Source organism: Lepus europaeus, chromosome 20 (assembly GCF_033115175.1).
Source record: "Lepus europaeus isolate LE1 chromosome 20, mLepTim1.pri, whole genome shotgun sequence".
In the NCBI taxonomy this organism is placed as follows: domain Eukaryota; kingdom Metazoa; phylum Chordata; class Mammalia; order Lagomorpha; family Leporidae; genus Lepus; species Lepus europaeus.
In genome coordinates this window covers 3,380,607-3,392,484 of record NC_084846.1, presented here as the reverse complement: position 1 = coordinate 3,392,484, position 11,878 = coordinate 3,380,607, and the positions used below count along the sequence as shown (strand labels likewise).

Below are 11,878 nucleotides of genomic sequence, written 5' to 3'. Positions count from 1 at the left end.
GCCGAGAGCCGAGGCGGCAGCGCCCCCACGCCCCCCCACCTCCATTCCGCGCAATAAACGACAGCATCGCGCCCGGCCTGGTCTCCTGCGGGGCGCCCACGGCTTTATTCGCGCGGGCGGGGCGGCGCTCAGCTGAAGAAGTACGTGGAGCGCTTCACCTGCTCCAGGTCGAAGGCCCCTGCGGAGGGGACACAGCGCTGAGCCCGCGCTCCGGCGCGCACCGGGCGGGCGGGCGGGCAGATGGGGCCCCCCACGTCCCCTTACCTGTCTCAGGCACCGCCAGCAGCGTCTCCAGAAGCCTGGTGCGGTGGATGCGCTGGGAGAGCTTCTGCGGCCTGGGGCTGGGGGCGGGCGGGGTGAGGGACCAGTGTGTGTGGGGGGGTGGGCAACGGGGCCGGGCCGGGCCCTCACCTGGGGCTGGGGACGGGCGGGGGGCTTGGGGGGGTAACTGGGCCGGCCGGGGCCCTCACCTGGGTGGGGGTGAGGCTCTGGCGGGGAGGGGGAATAACTGGGCCGGGCCGGACCTCACCTGGGGCTGGAGCAGTACCGCTGCACCAGGAACCGGGACAGGTCCCGCAGGATGGGCTGGCTGTGCAGGTGCACGAACTGCTCCCGGCACACCTGGGGAGGGGGCGCCAGGAGCCAGGCTCAGCGCCTCTGCGCCTGCCCCGGGGCCAGGGCCCCAGGACCCCGGGGCCAGGGAGGCTGTGGGCAGGGGGCGACAGGCACCTCGTTCATGATGGGGACGTCAGCTGCGTGTGTCCAGAAGCAGTCGTGGACGGACACAAAGGTCAGGCCCTTCCTGGGGTGGGGGGGCGACACGTGTTGCTGGCCCTGCCCCTGCAGGTCTGGGTGGGGAGCCCCCGCCCCCGCCCCGGGGCCCACCTGTAGCAGTGCAGGGCTGTGAGCATCATGTGGGAGGAGTCCAGCGAGTGGATGAAGTTAGGCGGGAACCCGTTCCTCTGCTTCAGCACGTTGGGCTTCCTGCGGGGCCGCGTGTGAGGGGGGCCGCCTCCCAGGGCCGTGTGTGAGGGGCCCGGGCACCGCCCCCCGGGCCCGCCTCCCACTTACTGGCTGGTGTCCGCGCTGACGCTGCAGGAGACGCTCTGGATCCCCCCTTTGACCTGCAGGCGGGGCGGGGGCAGGTACAGGCAGGCAGTGAGTCCTGTCCAGGCCCCGTGGGGGGGTGGGGGGGCAGACGCGGCTTACCTGCAGCTTGGCGTCCCGGTGGTAAGGCTGCACGACCGGGATGCCCAGGGGCGTGACCCACTCCACCGCCGAGCCCGCGTGGGAGATGAGCCGGGCGCTCTCAGTCAGCCAGTGCTGCGGGACAGGGCGCCGTGAGGAGGGGGCGGTGGGGAGGGGCTGGGAGGAGGGGGCGGCGGGGAGGGGCCAGGAGGGCCGGGAGACGGGGCGCGCACCTGAATGGCCCGGGTGCCCGAGAACATCTCCTGCAGGCTGTGGAATACCTGCCGCACCAGGTAGTGGGAGGCCTCCCACACCAGCTCCTGTGGGGGGAGGGGTTAGAGCAGAGGGGGCGGAGCCCAGGCCTCCCACACCAGCTCCTGTGGGGGGGATGCTGTGGGTATTGGGGGACACAGGGGGCGGGGCCAGGCCTCCCACGCCAGCTCCCGCGGATGGGCACGGCCACACCTGGGGGAAGTCGCTGAGTTCGCGGAGGCGCTTCTCGATCTGCAGGCGCCCGCCGTAGCGTGTGACGCCGTACACCACCGTCATCACCGTCTGCTTCACCACCTTGCGGCTGACGAAGCCCTCGAGGGCCTGGGCCACCTGCACACCCTGCTCCGCGTCGCGCCTGCGCAGTACCTCCACCTGGCAGAGGCGGGCGGCTGGGCTGAGGACGCTCCAGGGGGGGGGGGCAGGTGGAGGCTGTGGGCGTCACCCTGGGGCCCGGCCCACCCAGGGTCTCAACAGTGAGCCAAGGCTCCCGGGCCCAGCGGGGAGGGGCGTCCGCCCACCTGCGCGGCCACCCCGCTGTACACGTCCTGCGGCAGGTCCGAGGGCAGCAGGTTCACGGAGGCGGCGCCCACGCTGTCGCGGCCCAGGGCAGCGTAGTGCTGCAGGCCATTGCAGGAGCCGTCCTGGCAGGGGGTGGGGGGTGGGGGGTGAGGCAGCCTCAGTGTGACCACCACTTGCCTCAGGACAAGAGATGCCGGGAGTGGGACTCGTGGCTGAACCGGCTCAGGCCCCACGCCCTCCCTGGATGACAGCAGAGGCCACACCATGCGCCCAGCACCGTGCTCACCTGGTGCACGGGGAGGTGGGAGATGTGAGCAGCTGGGTCGGGGGCTCGCACGGCACGCGCCACCTCCATGCAGCAGGCCAGGGTTTGCCAGGGCTCGTCCGCCTCCATCCACCACTTGCGACCCTGCAGGGGGCACCAGAGAGCTGAGCCCAGGGGTCCCTGCGTCAGCGGAGCTACCCTTGGGCCAGGAGACAGGGGCCGCAGGGAGGACAGGGAGCCGGGGACACCCCAGGAGCTGCCCAGACAGGGCAGGCCCACCGTCATGGGCTGGTCCGCAGAGTCCAGGATGTCGTCCATGACCTCGTCGGCGAAGGCCAGGCGGGCCTGCAGGGACTCGCGCTTCTTGAGCCCGGTGAGGTTCACCAGGTGGATCTTGAGCCAGTCGAGCCCGTGGGGGCCCAGCGGGCGGCCATGGGCGAACTCCAGCAGGGCGCGGGCCAGGTCGCTGCCCAGGTGGTTGAAGTGGGGCGGGCAGGGGTAGGTGCGACCCCGGAAGTCCATGTTGTGGGGCAGCCAGAAGACGCAGTGCCGCAGGTGCTGGGCCAGCGAGAGGCGGTACAGGGCGTCCGCCCGCAGGCTGTGCATCTCGCGGGCCGCCTTCAGGCACCGCGCCAGCTCCCGCCGCAGCTCTGCCTTGTGGGCCGGCGAGCTGCCAGGGGGCAGGCGGCCCTCGGGGGGCCGGGGGGCTTCGGAGGGCGGGGCGGGCACGCCCAGGCGGGGGCAGCCCTTGGCCCTGAAGAGCTGCAGCACCAGGTCCAGCACGGGGCCGTTGACGCGCCAGGCGCAGTTCCCCAGCTGGGTGAGGGCGTCCAGGGCCCCGTGCAGCTGGGTGGGCGGGCAGCGCTCCAGGAGCTGCTGGTGCTGCGTGGTGCCCTCCACCGCCCGCATCAGCTTGGTGGGGTTCAGCAGGAAGGCGCCGGTGTGGGGTGACGTCCAGGGCAGCGGGGGGCACAGCATGGGCACCTCGGCCGCCTCGAAGGTCAGCGTGGGCTCGGCCGCGGCCACCAGCAGCTGCGAGTAGGCCGGGTGCGGCTTCAAGATGCCGATCTGGGGGGAGACGGGGGTCAGAGCCCGGCCGACGCTCTGTCCTGGGGGGCAGGCTTGAGCCCACCGCGGCCCCCGCACAGCGCACCTGGCGGAAGCTGCGGAAGGAGTACACGTGGTACAGCACCGGGATGAGCCTGCAGGCGCCGTGGGGCGCGGCCAGGCTGCGTGGCATCTGCACGGCCTGCACCAGCACCTCAGCCAGCTGCTTGCCCAGCTGCAGCACCACCAGGAGCGGCCAGGGCCGCGGCGGCGGGGTCGCGGGCACCTCCAGGGTCTCCCAGTACTGCCGCGGCAGGCAGGGCTCGGCCACCTGTGGGGAGGCTCTGTCAGGGGGCGTCAGAGAGCCGGGACCAGCCGGCTGGGGGCGCGCTCGGGCTGCCCCTCACCTGGGTGTCGGAGGCCAGCAGGTGCAGGTACTGCAGGTACTGGCGCTCCAGTCGCCGCACCTCGCCGCTGAGCTGCTTGCTCTGCACCGTGTGGCGGCTGAAGGTCCGCAGGCCCAGGTCGTGGGCCAGGGTGACGAGCGACTCCCCCTGGGCGGGCAGCGTCTGCAGGGTCTGGGGGAGGCGGCGGTGAGCCCAGGGCCACCCCACCCCACCCTGCCCCACCCCGCCCCGCCCGGGCACAGGCGCACCTGCATGAGCATCCGCACCAGCTCCCGCTCACTGAGCAGGCACAGGAAGGGGTAGAGGGACGGGCGGCCCTCGTGGGCCTCCCGCGCCAGGCTGGCTTTGGTCTCCTGCAGTGTCCGCCGCAGGGCTGCCTCCCACTGCGCACGCAGCGTCTTCAGGGTCCGTCGCTGCGGGCAGACGCGGGCCAGGTCACCCCACCTCCCTCAGGGCATGGCCTGCGGGCAGCGCCCATGGGCAGACGGCAGACAGGGGCCCTTACCGCGTGCAGCATCTCCTTGGTGGGCGGGAGGGCCTCCTCCACGGACTCCACGTGGACGCTGCTGCCCAGCTCCACGCGCAGCTGCTGCTGGAACAGCCTCTGCAGGGTCTTCAGGGGCAGCGGCAGCTTGGGGTAGGACACGGGGCCGTCCTGCAGGGCGCGAGGGCGTGAGGCCAGCCCGCACGGCCACACCCATCTGACGGGCTCCAAGGGGTGGGCACTGGGGCATGTCGGGAGGGGCCGAGGGCCAGCAGAGCCTAGGGGGACAGTGGGCCGCATCCCCCGTGTCTGTGCATACTTCCCACACCTGGACCCGCAGGAGCGCACGCAGCCAACTCGAACAGGAAGGTGCCAGGTGTGGCCGTGCAGGCGCTGCCAGCGAGTCCACGCGGGATCGCTGGGCTCCACTCCGCTTCCTGCAGGGCGTGCCCGGTACGCGGGTCCCTGGGCCCACGCAGGAGGCCCAGACAGCTCTGGCTCCCAGCTTCCCTTGCAGGCACTGGGAGTGGGGCAGCGGATGAAGACCTCTCTCCGAGAGGAGCTAAGTCAAACACACGAGCTAAAGACAGCGACTAAAGCCAAAGCGCTGAGAGTCGAGAGCAAACTCCCACATGAAACCAGAGGGGAACGGATGCTCCAGTGGCGTGGACACTCAGAGCCACGCCACACCCACACAGACATGCCACGCGGTGTGCCACGCAGAGCCACATCGCACCAAGACACACCACACATGTGCCAGAGCTGCATCACACCCACACAGACACGCCACAGGGTGTTCCACGCAGAGCCACGTTGCACTAAGACACATCACACATGTGCCATACAGAGCTGCACCATACCCACATGGACACACCACGCGGTGTGCCACACAGAGCCACACCACACCCACAAGACACACCATACGTGTGGCATGCAGAGCCACGCCACACAGCCAGGAGCAGGGGCGAGGCCTTGACTCGTGCTACAGCGTGGAGGGCCCTGAGGACATCACGCTCATGAGACACAGGCACAGAGGCCACACTGTGGGGGACTCCACTGACAGGAGACACCAGAACAAGAAAATCCAGACAGGAAGTGGATTTGTGGTTGGCAGGGGCGGGAGAAAGGGTGGGCTGACGAAGTGCTCTGGCTGACCCTGAGGACCCCTGCGGGCCCCTGGCCCCGCCCACCCCGCTCGGGCCCACGTCCTGGCCTGGAGAGGCCGCCTTTGGCTGCCAACCACACCCCACCGCGCCCCCGCGCCAGGCTGAGGCTCACCTTGGCGTACACCTCCCTGAGCAGTGTGGAGGTGTTGAGCTGGGGAGTGGGCCGCGGCGGGGGGCTGAAGGCGGGCTCGGCCTTGACAATGGCCCTGAGGAGCAGGGCGCGCTCCTCCTTGGACAGGGCCGTGTCAGTGAAGAGCTGCGCCGGCTGCAGCCCATCCTGGTCCATCTGCTGCAGACACCTGGGGCGGGGGCGGGGGTGGGGGGCGCTGAGACGGCGTCTCCCGTCTCCCCGGAGCCCGCCCCGCAGCCACCAGGCCTCCGCTCCCGCTACCTTCGGATGGTGCTGGCGTCCTGGTCCCGCCGCCCCATGCACTGCAGGGCGGCGGCATAGGACTGCGCGTCGGGGGCGAGGCCAGCGTCTCTGACCATGAAGAGCACGTACAACAGCTCCCGCAAGGAGCCCTGCAGAAACAGCGACACGGGCCGGTGTGGGGGGCCGCCCGCTCCAGGGCCCCCGCACACCCCTTCCCCAGGCCGCCGGTGTCTCCTGAGTGTTTCTGTCCTCCCACCCTCCACGGAGCTGGGAGCCGGGGACCAGCGGGCACTCCCCGAGCGCCTGGAAGCAGGGGGCTCAGCCAAGCGCCGCCCCCTGCACCGGTCACTCAGGACACAGACCGTGGCCACGGCGCCAACGCGGCGGGGGGGCATGGTCTCTGCAGAGGGCCCAGGGCCGGGATGAAGCCACACTGGCTGGGAGCTCGGACCTTCCCCACTGAGTGCCCAGACGGAGACAACCCAGCTGCACCGGCCACCAGCCAGGCAGGGCAGGAAGACACCTCCCAGGGCCACCACCCCAATTCCCAGGGCGGCCTCGAGCAGGAAAACCCAATGCATCCCCACCACGCGGGCCGCTCGGCCGGCTCCCAGGTCTGTGCCCAGGGACGGTCACCCGGCCCCACCACAGATCCGACTGCTCTGATGACCACGCTTCCGCCCAGCCGGTCCCCTCCTGCCTCGGAAGAACCCGAGCTTCCCCGTGACAGCGTCTGTGCACGGCACAGCCCTAAGTGGGGACCAGCGGCCAAGGCGAATACCCTGGGGTGGGCAGCCAAGGCAGCGCGCATGGGCAAACGCGGGGCCGCAAACACCCGGGTCAGGCGGGCGCACTTTCAGGACAGGCGCCAGAGAGGGCTCGCGGGCAGCCCTGGCCCGGCCGGAAACCCCAGCAGGACGCCCCTCTGTCTGGGTCACCTTCTCTCTGAGGGCCGTGTGGGATTAACACCCAGAGAGCCCTGAGGGAAGGTAAAGAGACGGGACATGGGGCTGGCCCGGCCGCGTGCTCACCTTGCGAGCCCAGCCGAGCAGGACGGTGTTGTACATGGCGAGCGTGAGCAGCGGCTGCCTGCGGGGCCTGCTGTGGTAGCTGACCAGCACGTGGTGGGCCAGGGGCAGGTGGTCGGTGAGCAGGCAGCACTCCAGGAAGGCCAGGAGCCTCTGCTGCTGGCCCGAGGGGGGCGCCCGCCTGCGGCCCAGGGCCTGCGTCTCCTCGCGGCTCAATTTCTGAGAGGCCTCCTGCAGGGCCCGGGCCAGCCGCTCCTCCCAGGGGCTCTCGGGAGGCCCCCGGACCCCCCGCTGGCAGGCAGCTGGCCAGCTGCGCGCTCAGCAGCCGCGGCTCCACGCGCAGGGGCCGGGGCGACAGCCCATGGGCCAGCTGCTGGGCCCGCGCCTGCAGCTTCATCTCCAGCCGCTGGCGGCGCCTCTGCAGCGCCTGCTGCTCCTTCTCCAGCTTGTCCGCCCAGCGGCTGCGAGGCTCGGGCGCAGCGCCCGCCCGGCCTGCCGGGGTCTCGGGGGCCGCCATCCCCACCGCCGCGTTCCGGGAGCCGGGCCACCTCCAGCCTCTTCACCGTCACCTCCGACACGTTCTCCGCCTGGAGCTGCCGCACCCGCGCCTCCAGCACTGCGGGGCAGGGTGGGGGGCGATCAGGGGACCCCGCTCTGCATGCCCCTCCTCCCAGCCTCCCGCCCAGCGCGCCCCACCAGCACTGGGGCCTCTCCAAGAGGGCACCGCCGCTGCCCGGCCAGGGCTCGTCTGCTCAGGCCTGGGCTCCCCGAACACAGACCCTGGGAACGTGGAGGCCTGACCGCCCCCGCCCCCCTCCAGACACTGGAGCTGAGCCTGGGCGGCCCCAGTGCACAGGGCGCAGGAGAAGCCGGGGGTGGGCAAAGGCCTGGGGGTCTGCGCTGGCGGAGGGAGACAAGAGGGGGCCGGGTGTTTGGGGGGGGGGGGGTAACAGGATCCGCTCTGGGCTTTGCTTTAAAACCGGAGGCGAGGTAGGGGAGAGGCGGCGGCTGAAGCTGGCGGCCCGCCGGCTCCCGCCTGCACCCGCTGCCCGACCTCCCCGTCCGTGCGGCGGGGAACCCACGCGGGAACCAGGGAAGGGGCCCCCCAGCCGGCTCACCCTCCAGCAGCTGCGCGCGGCCCCAGTCCTTCCGGGGGTCCTGCTCACAGGGGCTGGCCGACGAACTCCGGCTGCGGCCCGGGGCGCCCCCGAGGGTCCCTGCGGGAGAGGCCAAGCAAGCTGAAGGGGGCGGGGGTCGTCCCGCACGGAAACCGCGGGGTCGGCGGCCCTAGCTCGGGGGGCACGGCCGTCGGTCCCAGGCAGGACCCGGGGCTCAAGGCCAAGGGCCCCAACCCCAGCCGGGGTCCGGAACGCGCAGTCAAACCCGCGCCCACGGCCGCAGGACCCCGAAGGGGCTCGGCGCCCAGAGAAGCCCAAGACCCCGGCTGCAGAGGCGTCCCGCCACCCCCAGGCCACGCGCCCCATCCCCCCGTTACCTTCCTCGGCCAGGAGCGCGGGGCAGCCCGAGGGGCGCAGCGCCTGCCTGAGCCCCGCCGCGCCGCGGCCCCAGCGCAGCGCCGACATGCCGCCAGCCCCGCCGCCCCACCGCCCCGCGCACGCGCGCGCGCGCCGCCTGCCGGGTGTTGTGGTCCCGCTGCCGACGGCGGCTGCGCAGGGGCGCGCCGGGCGGAAGTGCGCCGCCGGGACCACAACTCCCAGGGAGCCGCGCGGCCCGGAGACAGGAAGGCATGCGCAGGCGGAGCGCACTGATTGGCCGCACCCTAGTTCCCAAGGAGAAGCCCGTGCAACCGTGGCAACCAGGACGCGTCTCGGTCCGCCCTTGGAACCCGGGACTATCCAGCGGTTAGGGCAGCGCCCTGCAGTGTAGCGCTTCCGCCCGTGGCCCGCGTGGGTCCAAGCACTTATTTTGGGTGGAAACTACTTTTTTAAAAACGATGTACTTATGGGGCCGGCATAGTAGTTGCGTAGGAGGCTAAGCCTCTGCAGCGCCGGCATCCCACATGGGCGACGGTTCGAGACCCGGCTGCTCCACTTCCGATCCAGCTCTCTGCTATGGCCTGGGAAAGCAGTGGACGATGGCCCAAGTCCTTGGGCCCCTGGCCCCGCGTGGGAGACCCGGAAAAAGCCCCTGGCTCCTGACTTCCGATCGGCTCAGCTCCGGCCGTTGCAGCCATTTGGGGAGTGAACCATCAGATGGAAGACCTCTCTCTCTCCCGCCCTCCCTGACTCCCCCTCCCTCCCTCCCTCCCTCTCTCTCTCCCGTCCTACCCCCTACCCCCTCCCTCCCTCTCTCTCTCCCTCCCTCCCCCCCCCCCCCCCGCCTTTGCTGAACAGGTGAACCAATCTCCTCCTAGCCCCCTTGTAGGCGGTGTCTCCTTGTGTCAGGTGCTGTGATCACAGCTGAGTCAGATGCCACCTGCTCTGCAGGAGGCCTGACCCTCTGACCTCTGACCCCTGTAGGCCTCTCTGGCCCTGGTCTGGCCCAGCCCTGGCTGCTGCCTCCGTTTGGGGAGTGAACCAGTAGCTGGGAGATCGATCTCCTTCTCTCTCTCTCTCTCTGCCTCTCTCTCTCCCTCTCCCCCCCCCCCGCCAACTCTTTGTAACTCCGCCTCTCAAATAAATAAATAAATAAATAAATATTTTTTTAAAAAATGTACTTGTCTGAAAGTTAGAGAGGATGCCTCCTGTCCACCACTTATGCCCCAGAGGGCTGGGCTGGGCATCCAAGACCCCCATGGGGGAGCCGGCTGAGCCAGGGTGCCGGGGTGGGGGCGGCTCACCGACTTCAGTCTGTGGTGCTCAGGCTGCCTGGGGCCGCACAGCCTGGCCGTCAGGGGGTGGCTCAGTTTACCCATGAAGCCCTAGGCTCTGAGGAGCAGGAGGAGCATGTTAACCCCCCTGGGGGGGAGCGGACAGTGAGGAATGGGATGGGGCAGCCCCTGGGGTCTGCATCCAGCACTGACCTCCCGCTGAGCCCTGTCAGGAGTGGGCAGAGCTGGAGGGATGCCCCCGGGGGCCCCCACCAAGACCTCAGCAGGTGCCAAGGCCCCGTGTGAGGCACCGCCCGGGGATGTAGGAGCCTGGCAGAGAGGTCTGGGGGCGGGAGGGCACCCGGGACCGGGGCCCACGCTCCGGAAGGGCTGGGTCCTGGGCCCCCACGGCACATTCCAGACTCGGCTGCCCACGCAGGCCGGGGCTGCTGACGCCAGCGGCCGGGAATGTCTCCAGCAGCTGGCAGCGTCCTCCGGGTCCCGCCCCGCTCCCCCAGTATGCCCCAGGGGCTGTGACCTCAGCACTGGCTCACTCCCGGGGACACCCCTGGAACCCCTCAATCGGGCAGGGCCAGGAGCGGGGGTGGAAGCCCAAATGCAACTTGCTGTGTTGCCTCCTGGGCCTGGGTTCTCTTCCACATGTAAGACCCCCACCCGTGTTTCAGAGCCAGCGTTAGGCCCATGCCCCCTGCCCGCAGCTCCTGGAACCTCCCTTTGTGCCCACGGCTCCAGCCACCCCCATGTGCCAGGCCTCACACCGAGCCACCCCATGGCCAGCACTGGCTTTGCGCTCCTGAAGCTGCGGTCAAGTTCCCTGTAGCACACGGGAGCACTGGAGGGCCTGGGACTCGGTCTCACGAGCTGCACCCGGACGGAGCCACTGGACGTGAGACCTGAGGGAAGCCACGAGGAGCCGTGGCATTTCTCTGCTGTCTGCCGGACAGTTCCCAAAACCTGGTGCCGTCAAGCCGCACACAGTTACTCCCTCCAGTTCCTGGAGGCCAGGGGCCCACGGCCGGGTCCCTCCTGCCTCCTCCAGCCACTGAAGGCTCCCACGCAGGGGCCTGCGCTGTGTCCTCCTCGGCCTGAATTTCCACCAGTGGCTGCACCAAGGGCCTGGGTGCCGACATCCCCAGCCGCGTGGCCATTGTGTACACCCGGGCTGTCCCCAGCTGGGGTAGATCTCAAAGCTCCCACAGACTGGAGCCGGCCGCAGAGGGGACAGTGCAACTCCTGGCTAGAGCCCCAGCTGTTTCCAGCACAGAAGCTATTGTGCGAGGGGGTGTGTGGAAGGTGGCACCCACCCGACACACCAGTGGGCAGGTGTCCCGAGAGCTGCGCGACCGCCTGGCTTCGGCTTCTCACTGGTGGGGAGTGGGGGGGCAGGGCGGAGGGCTCGGGGGTCAGGGGCACAGGCGCTGCACCCTGCCCTCACCACCACCAGGCCGGCTGCTAACCCTGCAGGTGGGGGACTCAGAGCCCCTAGATCTGCACACCGCTGTGCACGCAGAGGGGTCACGAGGTCCCCAAGTACACACAGCACAGCATCTGCCGCAGAGGGTGGGCACAGGCAGCAGGGTCCACGCACACCGGGAGCAGTACACAGCCAGGAACGGGGTGAGGCCCAGGGCCACGCTGACACAGACGTGGGCTCCACTGACAGGGGAATCCACAGGGACAGGAGGGGACACGGGGTCGCCGGGGGCTAGGGGGATCGCTCCTGGGAATGGGTTTCCTTTCCGAGTGAGGAGAATTTCTGGAACGCGGTGGTGGCACACACCGGACCGATGCACTCAGCCTGGGCGAACTGCATTGTGCACTCATGTTCCAGGGAAGCCGGTTCCAGCAAACTCACCGGCACCCGGGGCCGCACCTGGCCCTCTGCGCGAGTCACCTGGGCTTGCAGCTCTGCTAGGAGCTGACCTCATGCCCGGTGAATGGGGCCGGCCCTGCCCCGCCTCCGTCCCCCGGGGCCGACGGGGAGCCCTCGCTGCGTAGAGGCGCCCGGGCTCCCGCCTGGTCCCTTTCCAAGCTGCTGCTCGGCGCCGGGCCGCGGGCAGGGCTGGAAGGCGAGCGTCCGCCACTCTGCGGGGCGCACCTGTCGCAGGCAGGGCTCGCGCGGGCAGGTAAGCCTGAGAGCCCGGCGCCACCCTGCGGGGCGGCTGCCGCCCACGTGCCGCCCACGAGCCGCCTGCCCCACGCGTGGCCAAACCCACCCCGGACCCCAGCACACGCCCCGCCGGCTGCCTCCAGGCCACGGTGGTCGCGGGTGACTCACGCACGCTCTCCGCCCCGCCAGGCAGACACGCGCGCCCGGGCCGAGCGCCGCGTCCTGAT

The 11,878-nt window shown here is 70.5% G+C and overlaps 1 protein-coding gene across 1 annotated transcript; it reads right to left on the bottom strand.

The window, feature by feature from the left end:
• Positions 1 to 77: 77 nt before the first annotated feature.
• Positions 78 to 8,341, bottom strand: POLRMT (RNA polymerase mitochondrial). Its single transcript, XM_062178823.1, is given in 23 exon segments — positions 78 to 178; positions 265 to 341; positions 530 to 621; positions 730 to 802; positions 886 to 984; positions 1,072 to 1,124; positions 1,210 to 1,323; positions 1,422 to 1,508; positions 1,654 to 1,833; positions 1,980 to 2,102; positions 2,267 to 2,389; positions 2,525 to 3,313; positions 3,399 to 3,623; positions 3,700 to 3,870; positions 3,948 to 4,112; positions 4,205 to 4,354; positions 5,462 to 5,648; positions 5,741 to 5,871; positions 6,754 to 7,044; positions 7,046 to 7,247; positions 7,249 to 7,366; positions 7,869 to 7,967; positions 8,246 to 8,341. Coding segments are annotated over 23 exon segments (3,687 nt in total). The 5' UTR covers positions 8,334 to 8,341; the 3' UTR covers positions 78 to 128.
• Positions 8,342 to 11,878: the final 3,537 nt, after the last annotated feature.